A 26,097-nucleotide genomic window follows, 5' to 3' on the forward strand; every position below is an offset into this window, starting at 1 on the left:
GATCAATAAGGTAACACTATTAGTACAAGTATCCATGTGGATGAGGACTAGAGTAAAAATAAAAAACAATAATAGGCACAGTCTCATCAGAAAAAAAAAAAAACAAAAAACCTAATATTAAAACAACATGAAAATGAAAATCTGCCGGGCGCAGTGGCTCACGCCTGTAATCCCAGCACTTTGGGAGGCCCAGGCGGGCGGATCACGAGGTCAGGAGATCGAGATCACAGTGAAACCCCGTCTCTACTAAAAATACAAAAAATTAGCCAGGCGCGGTGGTGGGCGCCTGTAGTCCCAGCTACTCGGGAGGCTGAGCCAGGAGAATGGCGTGAACCCGGGAGGTGGAGCTTGCAGTGAGCCGAGATGGCGCCACTGCACTCCAGCCTGGGCGATAGAACTAGACTCCGTCTCAAAAAAAAAAAAAGAAAATGAAAATCTTAGGGCTAAAGGTATACTGCAGCCTAAACAATACCGTTAAGATTTAGGTCAGACAGAAAGATACATTTCTGTATATTCATTTTACACTTTTTATTTTTTGTAGAGATGGAGTCTTGCTGTGTTGCCCAGGCTGCTCTCAAACTCTTGGCCTTAAGCAGTACTCCCACCTCAGCCTCCCAAAGTGCTGGGATTACAGGCGTGAACTACTGCACCTGGCCTCATTTTACACTTTAAGGAACTGGATTTTGCAGTAGTCATGATTAGGAGGGCACTGGGCACTACAAAGCCTAAGTGGTAACTAGCTTATTTGGGGTATTTTGGGTTTTGTTTTTTTTTTTTTTTTTTTGAGAAGGACTTTCTTGTTGCCCAGGCTGGAGTGCAGTGATGTCATCTTGGCTCCGCCTCCCATGTTCAAGCGATTCTCCTGCCTCAGCATCCTAAGTATTGGAGTTACAGGCATGCACCATCATGCCAGGCTAATTTTGTATTTTTTTTAGTAGAGAAGGGGTTTCACCATGTTAGTCAGGCTGGTCTCGAACTCCCGACCTCAGGTGATCCACCCACCTTGGTGTCCCAGAGTGCTGGGATTACAGGTGTGAGCCACTGCGCCCGGCCAACTCCACGGTTAAGGCAGCAGGTGCAGGCAAGTTACTGCTATTCACACCCCTGCAGATAAACACAGAAGTCACCATACCACAACTATTCTCCTAACCCTGCCTTTGTCCTGAGCTTCCTGTGCTAGTGGCAAGTCAGATGCAAGGAAAATCCAGAGTAAAAATAAAAAATAATAATAGGCACAGTCTCATCAGACTGTGAAACCGTGTGAACCCTGGGAAGTGAACATGACAGATGTATGTATAAAGCAAGAATTTCAAGGCACACATTCTGACATTAACTTTGTATTAAGTGCCCTCAAATGTACTCCCTTCCCCTCTTTCAGTTCTCAGGGAAAGAGCAAATAACACTCCTTCCAAATAACACTCCTAGATCAACACCTGAAGAATGAATGATGCCCTGGGCAAATATAAAACTTGCAGTTGTATTTCACCTCATACCATAGAAAGAGAAAACGGTGAACTTAACTCCCTCATTAAAAGCACAAGGGGAGGCTGGGCATGGTGGCTCACGCCTGTAAACCTAGCACTTTGGGAGGCCAAGGCAGGCGGATCACTTGAGGTCAAGAGTTTGAGACCAGCCTGGTCAATGTGGTGAAACCCCATCTCTACTAAAAGCAGAAAAATTAGCTAGGTGTGGTGACAGGCGCCTGTAATCTCAGCTACTCGGAAGGCTGAGGCAGGAGAATAGCTTGAACCCGGGAGGTGCAGGCTGCAGTGAGCTGAGATCATGCCACAGCACTTCAGCCTGGGGGACGGTGAGACTCCATCTCACACACACACACACAAGGAAGTGTGACGGGAACTTACTTCTCAGGTGACTCCGCGTGGCCCCTGTGCTTCCTTCCTGATGAGTTTCCATACACGTCATCTTCGTTTTCATCCACATCTTCATCATCAATGCTTTTTACATCAAGTTTCTGGTACCCAAACTCCCCATTCAAAGACAGGGAATCAATTTTCCATGAGTTGCTGCTCTGACTTCCATTGGAATTTGGCCCAAAGGGGCTTTCAAAGGCTGATATGATATTTACAGAGGAGCGGTCGGAGTTGTCCTCCGAGCTCTCCCCTGCCCCAGGTGTCTTTTTAAAAACGTCCCCAGAGTTCTGCTCATCCTCCTCATCATCAAATGAGATAATGTTGGTCACTTTCTTTTTCTTTTTTCGCTCCTTTTTGCATTTGGCATCTGACAAAAGAAAAAAAAAAAAGATATGGCATAAGAAAAAGTAGGCAAGACAAAAGGATGATGGAACCAACTCACCTCCAGGTTATGGAAAATACTATTCTACTGAGTAATCCACTGTAACATTAATTCAGACTTTTTAAAATCCTCAATGAAAATCTGTGTACAGAAGATTGAGCAGAATGGATACAGCCCTCTACCTCTGATTTAAATAAACACACCACAGAGCCCACATTGAAACTGTTCCTTCTAAGCAGTCACTTTGATGCGAAGGATGCTACCATTACCAAAATGATCTTCAATGCTTCTCTTTGGAAAATATTCTCATAGCCGTAGATGAGACCAGGAAAACCAGCTGGGGGGTATAGTCAAGAGTTGAACAGCCTCAAATTCCTGCCATTCCTGTGCAGTGCCCCTTCGCAATGGGGCTTTGTGGCTCCTCCCAGCCAGAGGTGATGTCTATTTCTGCACCCTCTTGAATCTGGCTGGCATAGTGCTTTTTTTTTTTTTTTTTTTTTTTTTTTTTTTTGAGTTGGAGCATCTCGCTCTATTGCCCAGGCTGGAGTACAATGGCGCAATCATAGCTCACTGTAACCTCCAATTCCTGGGATCAAACAATCCTCTGGCCTCAGCCTCCTGAGTAACTGGGACTACAGGTGCATGCCACAACACCTAGCTAATTTTACTATTTTTTTAAAAGATGAGGTCTTGCTGTGCTGCCCAGGCTGGTCTCAAAACTTCTGGCCTCAAGCAATACTCCCACCTCAGCCTCCTAAATTGCTGGGATTATAGGCATGAGCCACCATGCCCTGCTTTTACCAAGAGAATGTGGCAGAAAGGGCCGGGCGCAGTGGCTCACACCTGTAATCTCAGCACTTTGGAGGTGAAGGTGGGTGGATCACCTGAGGTCAGGAGTTCAAGACCAACCTGGCAAACATGGTGAAACTCCATCTCTAATAAAAACACACACACACAAAAAAAAATCAGCTAGGTGTGGTGGCGGGTGCCTGTAATCCCAGCTACTTGGGAGGCTGATGCAGGAGAATTTCTTGAACATGGGAGGCAGAGGTTGCAGCGAGCTGAGATTGCGCCATTGCAGTCCAGTCTGGGTGACAGAACAAGCCTCTGTTTCCAAAAAAAAAAACAAAGTGGCAGGAATCACACTGTGTGAGTTCTAGTAGCTAGGTGTTAACAGGTCTCACAGCTTTGCCTTTGCTCTCCCGGACAGAGGCCCTGACCCCATACATGAAGAAGCCAGCTCAGCCGACTGGAGGATGAGAGACCAGGAGCACAACCTGAGCCGCCCCAGCACTTATTCCAGACATGTGGATGGGGCCATCTTGGATCTTCCAGTCTAACCACCAGCTCCCATGAGTGAGCCCAAGGAATCCAGCGGAAGAGCCACCATGCCAACCCACCTAAAAAAGGAACGAACTGTGGTGGTTTTAAGTCGCTACATTTTTTAATCACTTGTTATATAGCAAATGTTAACTGAAAAAGAAATCAAGCCTGCCTTAGTGACCAGCACTCAGAGAAGACTCTTTGTGCCCCCATTTTAATCACCACACTTGGATGTAAGACACTTTGAGCCAATTCCAAAAACCCAATCCGTCTAAACCAATGTGTGATGCGGTGAGGCCTCACTGGTATAGCACAACTCCGAGATTACCTCAAAAGCAGAGTTCCAAAAATGGGTGGGACTGCTACTCCTGTGGGTGTAGAAATTTCAGTGTCTTTGTTACACGAAGCCATCAACAGCCCTATCTCCTACACTGCTCATGCAGGGTCTCTGCTGGAGAAGCACAGGGCAAGACAAACAAGGCCACCGTGTACCAAAGACACCATGGGATTCTGCACTTTCACCATCAGTAATTCCAAAGGGATGGCCCCAGTTACTGCCTTGTTTAACAGATCTGAGGATACTAAGTACTTAAGCCCAAAATTTCCAATTTCAACCAGGCGCAGTGGCTCACACCTGTAATCCCAGCACTTTGGGAGGCCAAGGCAGGAGGACCACTTGAGGCCGGGAGTTCAAGACCAGCCTGGGCAACATAGCAAGACCCTGTCTCTACATATATACACATACATACTACAACAAAATTTCCAATTTTGCTGTAGTAACATCTTAATGTCCCAAAGGAATCAAAGGGTATTGAAAACTTCTCACCAAATTAATCTCAACTTAATCAACTTTCTTTTTTTTATTCAATTTTTTAATTAAATTTTTTTAAAAACAGGCTGGGCACAGTGGCTCATGCCTGTAATCCCAGCATTTTGAGAGGGCAGGGCGGGCAGATCACCTGGGATTAGGAGTTCAAGATCAGCCTGGCCAACATGGGAAACCCCATCTCTGCTAAAAATACAAAAAGAAGCCAGCCAGGCATGTTGGCACACGCCTGTAGTCCCATCTACTCAGGAGGTTGAGGCAGGAGAATTGCTTGAATCCGGGAGGTAAAGGTTGCAGTGAGCTGAGATCATGCCCCTGCACTCCAACCTGGGCAATAGAGTGAGACTGTCTCAAAAAAAAAAAAAAAAGTTAAAAAATTGAGACAGGGTCTCACTACATTGCCCAGGCTGGTCTAGAACCCTTGAACTCAAGCGATCCTCCTGCCTCGGCCTCCCAAAGTGCTAGGATTACAGGCATGAGCCACCAAGCCCAGCCTGAACCAACTATCTTCTGCCTCCCCATGACTCCCTAGAGTCAAAGCTGACAACTCCTGTCTTTCCTGAGGCCTCTACTTAAAAGCCATCCCCAATCAGAGGCAAGCCCAACGGCAGACGTTCCCATAGCAGCCTACGCTTGGCTTTCATCCCTTTTATCCTAAGGATCATAAATTATATATTTTGTCATGAACTACCCACCCACACCCATCCCAAAGGAGACTGCAGGCTACCTGCTGGCAATCTGTCTTTCCTATTCAGCTCACTGCCTAGCACACAGAATACGATGAAGGAACAAATAAAGGAATGAATGAATGAAGATCAATGTCATCTGGCTCCCGGTGTCTCTCACACCCTCACTTTCCGTTTGCTATGGTTGAGCTGCTCATTTTTCCACCCGGCAATTCTCGCATCTAGATAAGGCCGTCAGAGCCCTTTCAGAGTGAATGAGAATGAGAAACAGAAACACAAATGGAAAACAAGTGTACTGGACTCTATTCCCCTTGGAATGACTTTCAGATGATGAGGTACGTCCACCCCATCAGCCACATTCTGCTTCCCTCTGCTCCGCCTCGGCACCCGTTCCCACTCACCGGCACTGACATTCCTGGACACGACAGGCAAGGGGTCGGTCTCCTGTTCAGGTTTGATGAGGATGGAGACGGCAGAGGAGGCTGTGATCTCCCTGAACAGGCTGCTCACTCCTTGCGTGGACTCCTTCAGCAAGGAGGTCACATTCTGCGTTGACTCCTTTAAGAGGTCTGAAACGGTGGGAGCAAACTTACTCTGCCCGTTCAAATCCTTGTTGTCGATGTTAATCGCAAAGAGTATGGAGTTCAGACCTGCCCAAAAAAAGGGAGAAGTCTGGAGTGCTTGCTGATGGGCAGTCACACCACCACCAAGAGAAGACAGCTGCAGACAACAGAGTACGGAAAAGGAGACACACTGATCTTAAATAGGTATAAAAATACCTCCCACGCGGAGGTTGTAGGGAACCGAGATCGTGCCACTGCACTCCAGCCTGGGGGACAGAGCAAGACCCTGTCTCAAAAAAAAAAAAAAACACCTCCCATGAAACTGGGGTCAGCAGACATCCGTTATCACGGGAGTTGAGTCATGCCACATTCTCTCCCTAACAGCCACAAAGATGAATACAAATAAGAAGACAACCAGGAGGAGGTGAAGGCACAAGTTCTGGGATCAGACTGCCTGGGGGTCAGTTCCAGCACTGTCACCTACTAGCTACAAGACCTTGGTCCAGGCCGGGTACAGTGGCTCATCCCTGTAATCCCAGCATTTTGGGAGGCCAAGACAAGTGGATCACCTGAGGTCGGGAGTTCGAGACCAGCCTGACCAAACGGAGACACCTCATCTCTATTAAAAACATGAAATTAGCCGGGCGTGGTGGTACATGCCTATAATCCCAGCTACTGGGGAGGCTGCACAGGAGAATTGCTTGAACCCAGGAGGCAGAGGTTGCAGCGAGCCAAGATCATGCCACTGCACTCCAACCTGGGCAACAAGAGTGAAACTCCGTCTCAGAAAAAAAAAAAAGACCTTGGTCCAGCAACTTATCATCTCCCTGTACTCCAGTCACCTTATCTGTAAGATGGGGACAATATTATCTCTCTCACAGGATTGTAAGTATTAAAGGCAATCACTCACAAGACACTCAGCTCCATAAACCATCAAATGTGCACCGATAACATCATCATCATTACTCTGGACAGACACTTACACTGGCATCTTATGGTCTACAAAGAAATCATGGTCAAATCCTTTTTCTCATCAATGGACAGGACTAACATAACCCCAAATATATGAGACTTACTATAAACTTTCAAGGAAAAACAAAAATGAGGCAAAAAAGAACTTGGAAAGAGGAAGCAAGTTGCCCACTTCAGTCCGGCTGATTCCACCTTTCACCCTTTGAGTCAAAGGGCAAACAATGTAACAGTCCACCGAGTAACATCAACCCAGGGTCTCCACGATGACTGTCATGTGTGCGGCTCCCGATCTCACATGATTGTCTCACAGCCCCATGAAGGTGATTGCTGAGACAGCATGATTCCCATCTCACAGAGAGGAAAGAAAAGGTAGCAAAGCTTATAGCATCTGCCCCAGGTCACCAGTTAGCAAGGGGTAAAGCCAGGATTCAAAGGTAGGTCTCCCACCTCCAATTCCCCGCAAGGTATATTACATCTCCAAAGCCCAACTAAAAACCTTCTCAAATCTTCGCTTTCTCTGCCAGGGTCTCACATTCTAGAGGAATAGACCCAACACTCTGGTCGGGCATGGGGACTTACACCTGCAATCCCAACACTTTGGGAGGCCAAGGCGAGTGGATTACTTGAGCTCAGGAGTTCGAGACCAGCCTGGCCAACACAGTGAAACCCTATCTCTATTAAAATACAAAAATTAGCTGGGCGTGGTGGCAGGCACCTGTAATCCCAGCTTTTCGGGAGGTTGAGACAGGAAAATGACTTGAACCCAGGAGGCAGAGGTTGCAGTGAGCCGAGATCGCACCACTGCACTCCAGCCTGGGTGACAGAGTGAGGCTCTATCTTTTAAAAAATAAAAATAAAACAACCAACATTCAGTGCTAGTAAAAGAAGGACAGCAGCAAGTGACTCATTAAGTTGTTCAGGGACAGAGAAGAATCACAACATTCCATGGCGTTGTGGATCTGCCCCAAGGCAGCCCCTCTGCTCGCAAATGTCACAAGGCACGGCGCCCTGGTCTGGGCCAGGCTTACCCGCTGCCATGGTTGGAAGCATGCTGGACCTCTCTTCATCCATCACAAAAGACCAGTCTTCATAAAAAGTGCTGCAGATTCAAAGAGAAGAGGAAATCGCTCTTAGCAGTGGTTCTCTGTGTCTATTAACCAAGAAATTTCATTAGACGGCTCCCTGGAAGATCTGCACCTGATCACCCCAGGAGGGATATGATTTGTCTGAGGTGTCTGCTGGTTTAAAGCTTCTGCTTACGAACAGAAGATCGAACACACACATCCTACAACTTCCTCGCTGGTCCCCCGAGACCCCCAGCTTCAGAGTACGAAAATAGACATTATACGTAAATGTATTTATAAAGCAGCAAAGTAGGAGGGAGCAGTCAGGTGGGTGACTTCCACTCAAGCAATGTCCCCAAGAGACAGACAGGAAATCCAAGCCAGCCAACAGGGCTCGCCTGATTTGCCTAATACAAGAAGAGACCATTTCAGACAGAAATTACAGAGCCTCTATGGCTTCATCAACCAGGGCATTTAATATAATGCCTGCCTTGGCCAGGCATGGTGGCTCATGCTTGTAATCCCAGCACTTTGGGAGGCTGGGGTGGGAAGATCACTTGAGGTCAAGAGTTCGAGACCAGCCTGGCCAACACAGTGAAACCCCATCTCTATTAAAAATATAAAAAATTAGCTGGGCATGGTGGCAGATGCTTGTAATCACAGCTACTCAGGAGGCTGAAACAGTAGAATCGCTTGAACCTGGAGGCTCAGTGAGCAGAGATTGCACCACTGTACTCCAGCTTGGGCGAAAGAGCGAGACTCCACCTCAAAATAATAATAATAATAATATAATGCCTGCCTAGGTTACAGACCTGAAAGCCCACATTATCCTTGGAAAAGGCCAGGAGGCTAAAAATACACGACAAATCTAGACGGCATTGGGATAAGGCCGTCAAGAAAGCCTACAGGGCCTGTCCAAGGTCATCTGGCCAATAAATGGTCCAGCCAGGGCTTAAAAGAAGTTCTCCCGAGTCCAACTTCCAAGCTCTCTCTGACTTCCTGTCAAGCAATGACAACCAAAAATCCCCAATGCCATAACTTCCCCGCCAGGTCACTGAATTCTAAATTAATTGAGGCAAAGGTCAATTTCACTAAAGCAAAGTCAGGGATACAAGACCTATAGTTGAGTGAGGGGTTGGAAAAATTAGCCACTGAAGTGACTGAATACAACTAACAGAAACTAACACTGGGTACACACATACATAAAGATGGCAAACAAAGATGGGGACTGCTAGAGAGAGTAGAGAGGGAGAAAAGCATGGACTGAAAAACTACCTACCAGGTACTATGTTCACTACCTGGGAGATGGGTTCAATCATGCCCTAAACCTCGGCATCACGCAATGTTCCCAGGTAACAAACCTGCACATGTACCCCCTGAATCTAAAATAAAAATTGAGGCTGGGAACGGTGGCTCACGCCTGTAATCCCGGCACTTGGGAGGCTGACGTGGTGGATCACTTGAGGCTAGGAGTTCGAGACCAGCCTGGCCAATACAGTAAAACCCCGTCTCTATTAAAAATGCAAAAATTAGCTGGGCGTGGTGGTACACACCTGTAATCCCACCTACCGGGCAGGGTGAGGCAGGAGAAAGAGAGAAGAGGTGCATTTCCAATATACTTTTCCAGAAAATATTAGCAGACGTACAAACCACGTGCTCAAGCTGACATTCTGACTGCACCTGATTCCTAAAATCATGATCCTTTAAAAATCTGAGCCCGTTTTCGTGCATCTAAATTAATGTGTTTTCCCCACATCGGGCTGGGGAAGTGGCTGGTGGTCCAGGTAAGGTCAACTGTGATTCTTACCTGCTGGACTCACTTCTTCTTGATGTTCACTTCAACTTTGAGACTGAGTATGTAACTCTGAACTACCCATAAATGATATGCTGGAAAGAGTTTCACAGAAATTCACTTCAAGAAATAGGAGTAGGCCACACACAGTAGCTCACGCCTATAATCCCAGCACTTTGGGAGGCTGAGGCGGGAGGATCACGAGGTCAGGAGATCAAGACCATCCGGGCTAACGTGGTGAAATCCGTCTCTATTAAAAATACAAAAAATTAGCCAGGTGTGGTGGCGTGCGCCTGTAGACCCAGCTACTCAGGAGGCTGAGGCAGGAGAATCGCTTGAACCCGGGAGGCGGAGGTTACAGTGAGCCAAGATCACGCCACTACACTCCAGCCTAGGCAAAAAAGCGAGACTCCATCTCAAAAAAAAAAAAGAAAAGAAAAGAAAAGAAAAGAAAGAAAGAAAGTTAAGGAGTGTGTTTTCCTTAACTAAAGCTGGTTAATGCCCCAGAGGTCCAGATGTTCTCAGCCCCCCGGACTCTGACCCTGAGCAGTACACAAGTGTCACCAGTGTCAGTCCTCCTGGCTCCCAAGTCCTCCCATTTTGGACCCATACAATTGAACAAAGAGCCACAGGCAACAGAGAACTTTAACGATATTTTCAAGAGCCCCAGTGCACAATACCAGAAGACCTGAGACATTACCAGTAGAGAGGTGACCACAGCAGTACATAAAGCAGAAGAGGAGACCTGAACTAGGGAACACAGGTCAAGATATAAAGTCACGGGAACACACCACACTGCTCACAAACTGCCCACTGATTGAATTCAGGGAAATTTCACTGTTGAAGATCCGGGCATTGCTGATGGGGAAGTTACTTAAGGAACCAGAAGAGGATTCATCAATGTCGCTCCATATCACTCAAGGACACAAAACAACATGTCTAGTCCACCATTCTCAGAGTAAAAGTAATGGCCACGCCCAGGCACGGTGGCTCACGCCTGTAATCCCAGCACTTTGGGAGGCCTAGGTGGGCGGATCACCTGAGGTCAGGAGTTTGAGACCAGCCTGGTCAACATAATTAAACCCCGTACCTACTAAAAATACAAAAAATTAGCTGGGTGTTGTGGCACATGCTACTCAGGAGGCGCTGAGGCAGGAGAATCGCTTGAACTGGGAAGACAGAAGTTGCAGTGAGCCCAGATAGCATCAATGCACTCCAGCCTGGGCAACAGAGTGAAACTCCGTCTCAAAAACAAACAAACAAAAAACAAACACAAAAAAATGACTTCCTTCTCCAAGTTAAAATTTCCATGTTTTTTTCAGTTTGGGATTGAACGAATGCAAGAATCCCAAATTAAAATTCTATGCCTGGCATGGTAGCTCACACCTGTAATCTCAGCACTTTGCGAGGCTGAGGTGGGAAGATTACTTGAACCTAGGAGTTCAAGACCAGCCTGGGCAACACACTGAGACCCCATCACTACAAAAAAAAATGTTTAAATTAGCCAGGCATGGTGGCATACGCTTATGGTCCTAGCTGCTCAGGAGGCTGAGGTGGGAGGATTGCTTGAGCCAGGGAGGTCCAGGCTGCAATGAGCCGGGTTCATGCCACTGCACTCCAACTTGGGCAACAAAGCAAGACCCAGTCTTAAAAAAAAAAAAAAAAAGGCCGGGCGCGGTGGCTCAAGCCTGTAATCCCAGCACTTTGGGAGGCCGAGACAGTCGGATCACGAGGTCAGGAGATAGAGACCATCCTGGCTAGCACGGTGAAACCCCGTCTCTACTAAAAATACAAAAAAAAAAACTAGCCGGGCGAGGTGGCAGGCGCCTGTAGTCCCAGCTACTCGGGAGGCTGAGGCAGGAGAATGGCGTGAACCCGGGAGGTGGAGCTTGCAGTGAGCTGAGATGCAGCCACTGCACTCCAGCCTGGGTGACAGAGGGAAACCCCGTCAAAAAAAAAAAAAAAAAAAAAAATCCAGAAAGTGAAGAGCAAGCTACATCTTAAGACAACAGCTCTCTCCACATTCAAGTGCCATGCCGAGCCCTTTACAGGCAGTCTCTCAATGATTCTCTCCCAAGTTTCCCCACAGCTCAGCAGAACACTCCAGAGCTGTCAGAGGGAGGCCCACTTGCCCCAGATCGGGGAACTAGGATGAAAATCCAGGTGGTCTGACTCTAGACTCCAAGATCTTCACCCCTTGTTCCACCCCATCCCAGGTCCCATCCCGGCCACGTACCTGAGCCTGCAGCGGTCGGCTAGGAGCATGTGCAGGTAGCGCTCTAGGGAGTGCTCGTTGAGGGCACAGCGCAGCCAGGCGCGGCCCCGGCCCACGTCGGAGGCGATGTGGCGCAGGGAGTAGAAGCGCTGCAGCTCGTGCTTGTTGAGGACCTCCTTCACGTAGTACCAGAACACCGGCTCTAAGGAGAGAGGGCACAGGCACCTGGCACTCAGCCTGGGGTACTTAGCATTGGGAAAGGAACACACAAAGCCCCTAGGCGATGTTGGAGATTGTAACAGAGTATCCGCTTAGGATGGAAAAGGTGGGGGATAACACCAAAGACATGGAATCAAACCAGATACCCACCAATAGTGGACTAGATAAACAAAATGTGGTACATTTACACAACGGAATACTACGCAGCCATGAAAAAGAACAAAATTGTGTCCTCTGCAGCAACACAGATGACTGGAGGCCATTATTTTAAGCGAATTACACAGAAATAGAAAATGAAATACTGCATATTCTCACTTATAAATGGAAGCTAAACACTGGGTACACACAGACATAAAGATGGCAAACAACAGACACTGGGGACTGCTAGAGAGAGTAGAGAGGGAGAAGAGCATGGACTAAAAAACTACCTACCGGGTACTATGTTCACTACCTGGGAGATGGGTTCAATCGTGCCCTAAACCTCGGCATCACACAACGTTCCCAGGTAACAAACCTGCACATGTACCCCTTGAATCTAAAATAAAAATTGAGGCTGGAAACAGTGGCTCACACCTGTAATCCCAGCACTTGGGAGGCTGACGTGGTGGATCACTTGAGGCTAGGAGTTTGAGACCAGCCTGGCCAACACAGTAAAACCCCGTCTCTACTAAAAATGCAAAAATTAGCTGGGCGTGGTGATGCACACCTGTAATCCCACCTACCGGGCAGCTGAGGCAGGAGAATCACTTAAACTCAGGAGGCAGAGGTTGCAGTGAGGTGAGATTGCACCACTGCACTTCAGCCTGGTGACAGAGCAAGACTCAGCCTCCAAAACAATAATGAAATTTTTAAAAAGTGGGAGATATAGAAGAGAATATCAAAAATAAGAATTACTCTAAAACCTCTCATCCAGGAAAGACCAACGATGACATTTTTAAGAATTCTCAGTCTTTTTTACTGCACTTTTCTTTTTTATAATAAAACCAACATTTGCTGTAGGCTGAATTATAATCCTCAAAGATATTGACATCCTAAGCTCCAGAATTCTCTGAATATTACGTTATACGGTAAAAGAGTCTTTGCAACTGTGTTAGGATCTGGAAATTGGGAGGTTATCTTGCATCATCCCTGTGAGGCTGATGTAATCACAAGATCTTCATCAGAGGCAGGGACAGGCAGAGAGAAACTTGACGCAGAATAGGAGGACACGATGTGACCAGAGAAGCAAAGACTAGCATGGGGCAGCCATAGCCAAGGAAGGTGGGCAGCGAGCAGACTCTGGAAGGTCCAGGAACGGATTCGGCCCTGGAGCCTCCAGAAGCAAGCAGCCCTGCTGTCTGTCACCTTGACTTTAGCCGAGTGAAGCTGATTTGGGACTTCTGGCCTCCGGAACTGTGGGAGAATAAATTATAGTGTTTAAAAGTCACCAACTGTGTATTAATTTGTTATAGCAGCCAGAAGAAAAGAACACATCAGGCCGGGCACGGTGGCTCACGCCTGTAATCTCAGCACTCCAGGAGGCCAATGCAAGCGGATCATCTGAGGTCAGGAGTTCCAGACCAGCCTGACCAACATGGTGAAACCCCATCTCTACTAAAAATACAATAATGAGCCAGGCCTGGTGGCAGGTGCCTGTAATCCCAGCTACACGGGAGGCTGAGGCAGGAGAATCACTTAAAGTCAGGAGGCAGAGGTTGCAGTGAGCCGAGATCACACCACTGCACTCCAGCCTGGGCAACAGAGAAAGACTCTGCCTCAAAAAAAACAAAAACAAAAACAAAAACAAAAAAAATAGGCTGGCACAGTAGCTCACTCCTGTAATCCCAGCACTTTGGGAGGCTGAAGCAGGCACATCACAAGGTCGACATGGAGGCCATCCTGGCCAAAATGGTGAAATCCCGTCTCGACTAAAAATACAAAAATTAGCTGGGCATGGTGGCGCACGCCAGTAGTCCCAGCTACTCGGGAGGCTGAGGCAGGAGAATCACTTGAACCCAGGAGGCGGAGGTTGCAGTGAGCCGATATCACACCACAACACTCCAGGTTGGTGACAGAGCGAGACTCTGTCTCAAAAAATAAATAAATAAAACCATATCATATTGTAAGAGTGTATATGCATACATAGTTATATGTGTAATTTTATATCCTGATTCATTTATTTCTTGTCTAGATCATGAACATTTTCCTATTACAATTAAAAGTCTTTCAAAGATGATTTTTGATGGTTTTCCAGTAAAACATAACTATTTCCCTACTACTAAGGGCATGGCACATGGTCAACTTTCCTTCTGTACAGTAAAGAACACCCCTATACATAAATAATTGTCCTCATTTCTAGTTCCTTAGGAAAGATTTCCACATGTCAAATTACTCAGTCTGAGGATAGGAACAGATTTAAGGCTTTATGGGAAACTCAAGACAGTTTATTTTTACCCATAAGACAGTCATTCCTACAACTACTTGTATCTCCTCACATCCCACCACTTTTTATCCACGTGTACACAGATTTTTAAATTTTTTACTATACATTTTAAATTAATTATTATTTGTTTATTTTTGAGACAAGGCCTCTCCCTCTGTCACCCAGGCTGGAGTTCACTGCAGCCTCAATGTCCTGGCCTCAAGTGATCCTCCTGTCTCGGCCTCCCGAGTAGCTGAGACACAGGCATGCACCCCCATGCCCAGCTAATTTTTTAATTTTTTATTTATTTGTAGAGATGATGTTCTGCTATGTTGTGCAGTCTGGTATCAAACTTCTGGCTTCAAGTGATCCTCTTGCCTAAGATTCCCAAAATGCTAGGATTACAGTCGGGAGCCACCATGCCCAACCCCAGATTTTTTCATAGTTGTCATGCTAGTGTATACATAATTTTGTGATCAATTTTCTTCACTTAACATTGGCTCTTCAACACTTTTTCGGGCTGGCAATAATAATAACAGCAGCAACAGCAACTACTATTTACTGAGCAGTAACTAAGCACCAGCCATTGCAGCAAACACTTTACATCTGACATCATCACAACCAAGGCCATCTCCATGTGAAAGACAAGGTCTGAAGCCAGGACAAGTGAAGCGACTCACCCAGCAACACAGTTAGTAAACAGTATGGCAGAAAGGGACCTCAGAGCTCACTGCAAACCCAAATCACGCTGCCTTGCAAAATGAGGGGACTTGGCCTTCTTCGAAATGGTCACGTTCACAACTGTTTAATATTCCAAGTGGGGGAAGCTGAGTCTTTGCAGTTAGACCCGGCTTCCAATCTAGGAGCTAAACAGGCTCACAGTCCCCTCTGAAACGTCACAAAGGCTTTGAACCTGCCTTCCAGAAGTAGGCAAGTACACCCATCTCCAGAAACTGCATGGCAGGCTAGTTAAGTTCACTCTAATGTTTCAATTCAACTTCACTAGGATGCACTGCATTCTTCCTGTGAGCTGTGAACCGAGGTAGGCTATGTGTCACCAGCTAGAGACAACAACAACTCGTTCCTAAGGGACTTCCAGTCTAGCAGGCAGGACGAACAGAGAAAAAGTCCATTCAACCAAATGACCTTCCGCAAGTCACTCAACCATGCTAAGCCTGAAAATCCTCTCCCATAAAATCAACACAAAAGTACAGAATCACCCAAGGTTACTGGGGTAACTAGAAAGGGAAGGAAAGCACCAAGCACAGTGCCCAGTCCATGATGACCAATCAGCATTTCCTTAATAATTAATTCCCTTCACAGCAGAGGGCATTCACGTGGGTTCTTCTGTTTTCACAGCATCTAAATGTACACATCTGTATGCGTGAGCGTAAGTATGTGTGGATCAAGCCAATCGCTGGGATCATTTAGAATAATCTTCCCAGGAATAACAAAAACCAGCAAGAGGGCAGGTCCCTCAAGACTATCTTCTGTCTCAATCACTAAATGTCAAACTAATCCACTTCCCAAGCTCATCAGATCAGTCTAATCCACACAACTGTACACAACCGCCTTCCTTCCACTCTCCACCTCACTCAGAAACCAGGACGGGGAATCTGATGACAACTCCCTCGGTCAGCTGGCCAACAACGTGTTTCGAAATACCCCAGACCATTATCTGTACGTCCATCACATTTCCAATCAAGTGACTCACCTGCAGCCTGTCTTGAAAAACTCAGTCACCTCCCTCCGACCTTGAATCTACATGAATGCTTTAAAGTGTGTTTTCACCTTTCAATTCTGCAAATTGCTTACTGCTACAGAATCCTTTTAAAGCGTGTCAGGGTGATGCTGCTGCTGATAAGAATTATCCCAGCAGGGTTTTGCTTCCACTGCCATAATGAATGTGCTCTATTTAAAGTGCAGCTCACCTGCCAATTAGCGCCTGCCGTGTCCGTAATTTAATTTAGAGATATACGCTGATCTGCTTTGAAACATGGTGCTAAGTCAAAAAGCGGGCAAGGGCTTCTGGTTCTGCAAACACCTGAAAGCCAAACACCAACAAAAACAAGTGCCAGGAAGGGGTGTTGAGAAGAGCTGCCCTGGGGCACCTGTTAAAAGAGGATGACTAACAGCACCAGGCTTTTTGGAAAGTTTCTATCAAGTCTTAACCTATCACCGATGCCATCACCAATGCCAAGAATTCATACCTTAGAGACCACAAGGAAGACAAAAACCTTGTCCCAAATTCTAGTTCAGGCACTGTGTCACCTTGGGAAACTTTTTTTGTCCTCTACTTTCTTCATCTGTACAATGGGGAGAACAGTACCTACCTGTATGGATTGCTATGAGGGAAAAATGAGAAATAGGAATACATGTCAAGTGTATCCAATAATGCAGTGAATAAATGTTAGCCATAGTGATTAACATACCCGGCATATAATTGGTGCTCAGTGAAAACCAGCTATTAATATCACTACCACACTTGCACCAAACAGCATTCCTTTTCCTTGTTTGGAGTTTCTTTTTTTTTTTTTTTTTTTTTTGAGGGGCGGGGTGGGGACAAGGTCTCGCTCTGTCGCCCAGGCTAGAGCACAGTGGCACGATCATAGTACACTGCAGTCTTGAACTTCTGGGCTCAAGCGATCCTCCCACCTCAGGCTCACAAGTAGCTGGGACTACAGGTGTACACCACTATACATGGCTTTTGTTTGTTTGTTTTTTTCTGTAGAGATGAGGGTCTCACTACATTATCAGGCTGGTCTTGAACTCCTGAAATCAAATGATCCTCCAGCATCGGACTCCCAAAGCACTGGGATTACAGGCGTAAGCCACCAAGCCTGGTCCTTTTCCCTTTCTTCTAGTAAGAGCACCCCTCTTTCGTATGGGAAACGCAATCCACTGGGATCCTTCCGCACTGCCCTAACCTCCCCCTACAGCAGGGGTGGACAGCTAACCCAGGGCAGGCAATTAACTGGCCAGAACCACGGCATATGCAACTTTCATTTTTTTTAATATTACATAAAAATATGAGTTATCTTGATTGATAAGTTTTTTGGTACCACCTTCAATTTTGTGGCCAAAGTGAGTGTCTCACTAACCTCACCCTAGTCTCAGCCCTGGACCACAGGGTTCTCTGGAGCCACCAGAAAAGACGCCTTGTCTCCTCCAGGAGCTGAGGTCAGCAAACTATGGCCTGGGGGTCAAATTTGGCCTCCAAACTGTTTTTGTAAGCACAGTGTTCCTGGAACGCAGCCACACCCATTTGCTCCCATATGGTCTGTGGCTGAGTTTCTGCTCCAGTGGCAGAGCTGAGTCACTGCTATGGAGACTGCATGGCTCACAAAACCTGTAATACGACCCTTAAGGAGGGAGTGTGCCCACCCCCTTCTAGAAGTAGGATCTCTCATCCCTGGAAACCTGTAGCTACCTGGGGCCATTTTCCACCCCACCATGTAGAGAGACCCCATCTGAAAAGACACCCAACCACAGAGAAGCTGTGCCGGAGGGACGGCAGATTTGGGAGAAGGCAGGGCCCCTGAATCCAGCTCAACTCTGAGATGAATTCTTACTTACTTGAGTCAATACATAAATGTCCTTCATCTGATTTTTTAAATCAGTCTAAAGGATTTTCTATCACTTGCAACCACAGGAAATAATGCAGTGAGACAGGACATGTTCTTCAGTCATCTGACAATCATCTATAGAAGACCAAGAACACGCCAGGAATGGAGCAACACCTGTGCTCTACAGCCATGGGGGGGGCGAGGGGTGTCTCATCAATGTGACAACATTGCCCCAAAACAAACAAAGTATTGCTCAACAAAAAAATCAGAAAACCCAAGACCAGCCTGGGCAACATGGTAAGACCCCATCTCTACAAAAAGGAAACAGAAAACCCAACTACAAGGAGCCTAGTGTAGCGGCACACACCCGTAGTCCCAGCGACTTAGGAGGCTGAGGCAGGGGGATGGCTGGAGCCCAGGAGTTTGAGGCTGTAGTGAGCTATGACTGCACCACTACACTCCAGCCTGGTTAACAGAGCAAGGCCCTGTCTCTAAAAACAAAACAAAACGAAAAAAACCCACACACAAAGAAAATCCAAGTCCATAGAGCTGGGTTGGTCTGGAAATAGGCCAGTGATACGAAGGCTCTGTCAGGCCAGAATCTCCAACCTTTTGATCTCGCTGTCCCAGAGGACTGTCATAACTCTGGGCATCTCATTCACAACTGAGCAGGAAGAAAGGGAATGGGATGAAGCCAGCTCTATCGCCCCTTTTATCAGGAAAGAACAAGTAATTCCAGACAAATCACAAGGGAGCACAGAAAGCAGAGAACAAAACTCAAAACTGGCTTAATCCTTCAGGATCCCTCGCCGAGACAAAAGAGTACATACCACAGCCTCAAGCAAAATCTGGGTTCTATCAAAGCCAAAGAAGACAGAGGGATGAATCTGAGGGCAGAATCTAACAGAATCAGCCACACGTGGTATCAGCCATGCCAGGAACAAAGGTAAACCAAGTTCGCTCATGTGCCAGTCTGAGAACTCAGTGAATACAGGTGCTCCCAAATCTGTCACATCCCAAACTGAACCAGCCTGACTGCAAGGCACAAATGGATTGGCAGAGCAGAGTGCCAACAAGGGGCTGAGCTCTGTCACTTGGCCATCTTCCAACTAGCCACAAGACTGCCTTCCAGAACCAGAGCTCAGCATAATACACCTGTATCCTATGAGAGTTTACAGCGTAGCACCTCCTTTATTAAAGAGTCCGAAAGAAATTAACCAGGCATGGTGGCCTGCACGTGCAGTCCCAGCTACCTGAGAGGCTGAAGTGAGAGGATCGCTTGAGCCAGGAAGTTGAAGGCTGCAGAGAGCCATGATTGCACCACTGCACTCTAGTCTGGCAACAGAGAAAGACCCCGTCTCTTATTTAAAAAAAAAAAGTGGGAAATTTCTAAGAAGGACTTCTAAAAATTGTGTCTCACTTCCTTTTAGGGGCATACCCCATCAAGAGCTGAAAAGTCATTTACATTCTGAAAGGAGCAAAGCAAAGGACCCATGGAACTCAGGCTGGATAACTGTGATCTAAAAACTGACAACTCAGAGGCCAAACTGAGTCTCTTTTACTTTTTTTTTTTTTTTTTTTGAGGCGGAGTCTCACTCTGTCACCCAGGCTGGAGTGCCAGGGCATGGTCTCAGCTCACTGAAACCTCTGCCTCCTGGGTTCAAGCGATTCTCCTGCCTCAGCCTCCCAAGTAGCTGGAATTACAGGTGCCTACCACCATGCCCAGCTAATTTTTGTATTTTTAATGGAGACAGGGTTTCACCATGTTGGCCAGGCTGGTCTCGAAATCCAGGCCTCAAGTGATCCACTCACCTCGGCCTCCCAAAGTGCTGGAATTACAGGCCTGAGTTTTAATTTATGAAACAGCAGGATTAAACACCTTTGAAACAGGCAGAAGTCACATTCCGCCAAGAGGTATCAGTCCAGCTCCACTAGATCTTAACGTGCTGGGACACATTCATACCCCTTAGTAAATAGCCACTGGCCCAGGTCCCTGCCACCCTGGGTGTCAAGGACCCAACCCCAAGGGACCCTGTGGCCATCCCCATGCTACAGCGACCCAGGAGTTAACAAAGAGCCCAAGGGGTACAGAACCCTGGCTTCTGCCTTCCTCCCTAAGGCCAGCTTCTTTCTGCTGGTTGTCAACCACTTTTTTCACCTTGAACGGAGCTCTGCATTTTCTCTGCACCTTTAGCAGACATCCTTCCAAGGCTTCCCTCACCAAAAGCAGCTGATTTGCACGTGCATGAACACAAAAGAAAATCACCAATAGGGAACCGAAAGCAGGGATGGGCGGGTGAGGAACTGGACTTCCCCTCACCATCAAAAGGATGCACCCAGGGCTCCCCTGGCACACGCAGCTTCCTCCAAAATTAATTTTTTTTTCATTTTTTCTAACTTTTTTTTAAATTATTATACTTTAAGTTCTAGGGTACATGTGCACAACGTGCAGGTTTGTTACATATGTATACATGTGCCATGTTGGTGTGCTTCACCCCTTAACTCGTCATTTATATTAGGTATATCTGCTAATGCTATCCCTCCCCTCCCCGCTCCCTCCTCCCCACAATAGGACCCGGTGTGTGATGTTCCCCTTCCTGTGTCCAAGTGATCTCATTGTTCAATTCCCACCTATGAGTGAGAACATGCGGTATTTGGTTTTTCCATTCTTGTGATAGTTTGCTACATCGCACTTATTCCAAAATTGACCACATAGTTGGAAGTAAAGCACTCCTCAGCAAATGTAAAAGAACAGAAATTATAACAAACTGTCTCTCAGACCACAGTGCAATCAAACTAGAACTCAGGACTAAGAAACTCAATCAAAACTGCTCAAATACATGGAAACTGAACAACCTGCTCCTGAATGACTACTGGGTACATAATGAAATGAAGGCAGAAATAAAGATGTTCTTTGAAACCAATGAGAACAAAGATACAACATACCAGAATCTCTGGGACACATTTAAAGCAGTGTGTAGAGGGAAATTTATAGCACTAACTGCCTACAAGAGAAAGCAGCAAAGATCTAAAATTGACACTCTAACATCACAATTAAAAGAACTAGAGAAGCAAGAGCAAACACATCCAAAATTAATGTTCTACAGAAATGAAATTGTTGCCCAAGGTGACCCAATGAAGCAAAATATAAATTCTGCTTTGAGTGCAATCAACCATTTTCAAAAATCCCCACTGAAGATCAAGGAAGTCGGTCTCTCTCATTTATAGTTGTGGGTATATTACTACCACCTGCTCCCACTGACTGAGGATGCATACAGACCACTGAGAGTAGTGGTTTGGCTTCCCAGGAAAATGAACAGGGTGTTCTGAAGTCAGGGTCCTCAAGTGGTTATTTTGAATGCAGTCCTTTGGTGGCCTCTACTATGCAAGTAGCCAGATACTGGAGCTCCAGACACTGGAGCTACAAGGATGAGCCTGTAATCGTAACACTTTGGGAGGTCAAGGCAGGCGGATCACCTGAAGTCACTAGTTCGAGACCAGCCTGGCCAATATGATGAAACCCCGTCCCTACTAAAAATATAAAACTTAGCCAGGCGTGGTGATGTGCGTCTGTAATCACAGCTACTAAGGAGACTGGGGCAGGAGAATCGCTTGAACCCAGGAGGCAGAGGCTGCAGTGAGCCAAGATAGTGCCACTGCACTCCAGCATGGGCAATAGAGCGAGACTTCATCTCAACAAAAAAAAAAAAAAAGAAAGAAAGAAAGAAAATGGGTAGTTCCATACATAGGTTTGAAGGAAGAAGAACTTAGGACTATAGGAGGGGCACAGTCCAGCTGAACCACGTAGGGAGCTCATGACTGGCTTTTTGAAAACAATTCTGAAACTTCAAGAGAGAAGAGAACAAAACCACATGAGATACCACTTCACACCCATTAGGATGGCAATTATGAAAACAGAAAAAAGGAGGCCAGGGATGGTGGCTCAGGCCTGTAATTCCAGCACTTTGGGAGGCCAAGGTGGGAGGATCACTTAGGACAAGGAGTTTGAGACCACCCTGGGCAAAATAGTAAGATTCTGTCCCTACAAAAAATAATAAAGTTACTATACATATATATATATATGTATAGTGTGTGTGTGTGTATATATATATATATATGAAAAAAGGGGGTGGTAATCACTCTCTGGTTCTCTCCATGTATATAATTAAAGCTGTATAACTTTTCTCTAATTTAAAAAGCCAGCATTGACTGGGTGCAGTGGCTCACACCTATACTCCTAGCACTTTGGGAGGCCAAGGCGGGCAGATCATTTCAGGCCAGGAGTTCGAGACCAGCCTGGCCAACACAGTGAAACTCTGCCTCTACTAAAAATACAAAAATTAGCAAGTCACGGTGGCTCATGCCTGTAATCCCAGCTACTTGGGAAGCTGAGGCAGGAAAATCACTTGAACCCGGGAGGTAGAGGCTGCAGTGAGCCGAGATCACACTGCTGCACTCCAGCCTGGGTGACGAAGTAAGACTCCATCTCAAAAAATAAATAAATAAAAATAAATAAAAAGCCAGCACTGGCAAGGCTGTGGAGTTGGCAAGGATGTGGAGAAAATGGACCTCTTGTGCATTGCTCGTGGGAATGCAACATGGTGTAGCCACTATGGAAAACCCTCTGATGGTTCCTAAAAAATATTAAACATAGAATTACAACATGATCCAGCATTGTCCTTCTGGGTATATTCCCCAAAGGAACTAAAAGTGGAAAAAACATATATTTGCATCTTCATATTCATAGCAGTACCATTCACTATAGCCCATAAGTGGAAGACACCCAACTATCATGGGAATAAACAAAATACGGGTTCTACATACCCTCAAAAGTATTATTCAGCCTTTATTTTTTTTTTTTTTTTGAGACGGAGTCTCGCTCTGTCGCCCAGGCTGGAGTGCAGTGGCGCGATCTCGGCTCACTGCAAGCTCCGCCTCCCGGGTTCACGCCATTCTCCTGCCTCAGCCTCCCGAGTAGCTGGGACTACAGGCGCCCACAACCGCGCCAGGCTAATTTTTTGTATTTTTAGTAGAGACGGGGTTTCACCGTGGTCTCGATCTCCTGACCTTGTGATCCGCCCGCCTCGGCCTCCCAAAGTGCTGGGATTACAGGCGTGAGCCACCGCGCCCGGCCTATTCAGCCTTTAAAAAGAAGAAAATTCTGGGCTGGGTGTGGTTGCTCACGCTTGTAATCCCAGCACTTTGGGAGGCCAAGGCGGGTGGATCACAAGGTCAGGGGTCCGAGAGCAGCCTGGCCAACACAGTGAAACCCCGTCTCTATTAAAAATAAAAAAATTAGCCAGGCATGGTGGCGCACACCTGCAGTCCCAGCTACTCGGGAGGCTGAGTCAGCAGAATCACTTGAACCCAGGAGGCGGAGGTTGTGGTGAGCTGAGATAGCACTACTTACTGTACTCCAGCAGCCTGGGCAACAGAGCAAGACTCCATCTTTTTTTTTTTTTTAAAAAAAAAAAAAGGAAATTCTGACACATATTACAACATGGACGATCCTTGAAGACGTTATGCTAAATAAAGCCAGACACAAAAGAACAAATATTGCATGATCCCACTGATACAAGGAACCTAAAGTAGTAGAATGCACTGAGGCAGAAAGTAGAATGCCAGCTGCCAGAGGCAGGGGACTGGAGGGAGTGAGTGTTAGTGTTTAATGAATACAGTTTTGGTTTGTAAAAATGGAAAGGTTCTGAGATGAATGGTGGTAAAGATTATTGTACGACATGTGAATGTGCATTAAGTACTCTTATGCTGAACCGTACACTTCAAATGGCTGAAATAGTAAATTTCATTATGTATATTTTACCAATTTTTTTTGTTTTTTTGAGGTGGAGTCTCGCTCTGTTGCCCAGGCTGGAGTGCAGTGGCACACTCTCTGCTCATTGCAAGCTCCACCTCCCGGGTTCATACCATTCTCCTGCCTCAGCCTCCCAAGTAGCTGGGACTACAGGTGCCCGCCACCACACCCAGCTAATTTTTTGTATTTTTACTTGAGATGGGGTTTCACCGTGTTAGCCAGGATGGTCTCGATCTCTCTCTTGACCTCGTGATCCACCTGCCTCGGCCTCCCAAAGTGCTATAATTACAGGCATGAGCCACCACACCCGGCCATATTTTTTTTTTAAGAGAGAATAGAAGTTTGGCCGGTAGGAGTTTGGGTGAGAGCTGAGGAAGGAAGGTAGTGGAAGGGAAAGAACTGCCAGACTTGAAGAGTTTCAAGACAGTAGAAACCAGGAGAGTTGTTCAAAATACAGGATTGGGCCAGGCACAGTGGCTAATGCCTCTAATCCCAACACTTTGGGAAGCTGAGGCGGGCAGGTCACATGAGGCCAGGAGTTTGAGACCAGCCTAGCCAACATGAGGAAACCCCATCTCTACTAAAAATACAAAAAGTAGGTGGCATGGTGGTACACACCTGTAGTCCCAGCTACCCAGGAGGCCGAGGCTTGAGAATCACTTGAACCCGGGAGGTGGAAGTTGCAGTGAGCCGAGATCGCACCACTGCACTCTAGCCTGGGCGACAGAGCGAGATACCATCTCAAAAAAAAAAAAAAAATACAGAACTGAATCATCTAAATTAGTGAGAAGCACCAAGCAAGGCACAGGCAGTGGTGCTGAAGGCCCTGCCCCACACAGGATCTGGCATTAGTGCTTTAGCTGCTGAATTGTGGAGAGGTCTCAAGAGTCCCAAGGCAGGGGCGCGGCAAGAGGGGAGCTTGTGGGACTCAGGCCATCATTTATTTGCAAACTGGATGAAAGAGTTGTGGTGTCTTACCTGCCACTGTCTGTCACCCCTGGCATACAGCACGGCATAAGAGGTAGAACAGAAAGAGACACAGCCAGTAGAGAACAGAGCCCTAAAAGCCAGATCAAGCACTGGATACTTTGTCCCAACGTTACAAGAGACCCACGGAAGAGCTGTAAGTCAATGCAGTTACAGGGAGTAAGTGGGGGAGTGGGATGGCGAAAGAAGACCACTCCATGATGTGCAAATTGGGTCAGAGCTGATCAAGACTGAAGGCAGAAAAACACAAGTCGGGAAGAAAGAAGAGAACTCATTGAGGATGGAGGAACTGCAAGTGGCTCAGGGACCCATGTGAGAGACAGAAACAGTGCTCAGCGCAGGACTGGTTTGGGGGCAGAGGGCAGGGAGAAGGAGAAGGCTGGGAGGAAGCCCAAGAGCTGTCCAGGGGACCTGGGTAAAGGGCAGAGCCATTTACTAAGCAAGAAACACAGGAACACATATGGATGAAGATCAGAATTCAGTCTTGGAGACTGACAAGCCCATGCTGTACACCAAATAGAGACATTCAAGAGACAGAGTTTAAGGAAGTGCTCTGGGCTGCGGGCATGACTAAGAATAACAGGCACATACAGAGCAACTTCACCAAGGAATCCAAACAGTATGTGTAGAAACAAGAGCCAACAATAAATCCAAGGATGAATAATATTTGAGGGTACAGAAGTGATATGCCAAGAACAATCAGAAAAGAAGAAGAAAGCATGCCAAGAGGCTATAGCATCGCAGAAAGCAAGGGAAGGCAGTGTTTCAAAGTCAGAGGATCCTCAATGCCCAAGGCTGCTGAACAGACAGGGAAGATTAGACTTAAATTTTACAGGCAGCTCAGCAACAGAAACTGTGCCTCTGGTATATTCTGAATGGCGCCAATCACCTTGTAATTGACTGCCAACCTATAACCTGATGCCGATATATCACTGATTAAAAGAACATCAAATTCCAGCTGGGCATAGTGGCTCACGCCTGTAATCCCAGCACTTTGCCAAGGCGGGCAGATCACTTGAGGTCAGGAGATCGAGGCCAACCTGGCCAACATGGTGAAACTCCGTCTCTACTAAAATTACAAAAATTAGCCAGGCATGGTGGCAGGCACCTGTAATCCCAGCTACTCAGGAGGCTGAGGCTAAAGAATCACTTGCACCCGGGAGGCAGAGGTTGCAGTGAGCCGAGATCATGCCACTGCACTCCAGCCTGGGCAACACAGTGAGACTCCTTCTCCAAAAAAAAAAAAAACAAATTCCAAGGTCATGCATCAAACGCCAATAATGGCAGTGGTTCTTTCTCCTTTCCCAAGTGGAATGGAAAATAATTCATTTTTCCATACTGTATTCTGTACTGGCTACTTGGGTTTCCAGTGGCTACAACAACAGCAAGCCAAGTCTGTGTAGAGCTCTGGGTCACTT

General features: G+C 46.6%; 1 protein-coding gene across 8 annotated transcripts in view; it reads right to left on the reverse strand.

The window, feature by feature from the left end:
• SNX29 (sorting nexin 29) overlaps nt 1-26,097 on the reverse strand; it is a 588,023-nt gene that overhangs the window by 499,001 nt on the left and 62,925 nt on the right. For 7 of the 8 annotated variants that reach the window (XM_031657934.1, XM_031657931.1, XM_031657930.1 and 4 more), the window contains 4 exons: nt 11,716-11,896; nt 7,652-7,722; nt 5,490-5,738; nt 1,863-2,238 (listed from right to left, as the gene is read on the reverse strand). In XM_031657934.1, the coding sequence (XP_031513794.1) occupies nt 1,863-2,238; nt 5,490-5,738; nt 7,652-7,722; nt 11,716-11,744 (725 nt within the window). In that variant the 5' untranslated portion in view covers nt 11,745-11,896. Of the gene's footprint in view, nt 1-1,862; nt 2,239-5,489; nt 5,739-7,651; nt 7,723-11,715; nt 11,897-18,710; nt 19,418-26,097 lie in introns of those variants that run through there. The other variant, XM_031657936.1, reaches the window with a different exon arrangement.

Source organism: Papio anubis, chromosome 18, assembly GCF_008728515.1.
Source record: "Papio anubis isolate 15944 chromosome 18, Panubis1.0, whole genome shotgun sequence".
Taxonomy (NCBI): Eukaryota; Metazoa; Chordata; class Mammalia; order Primates; family Cercopithecidae; genus Papio; species Papio anubis.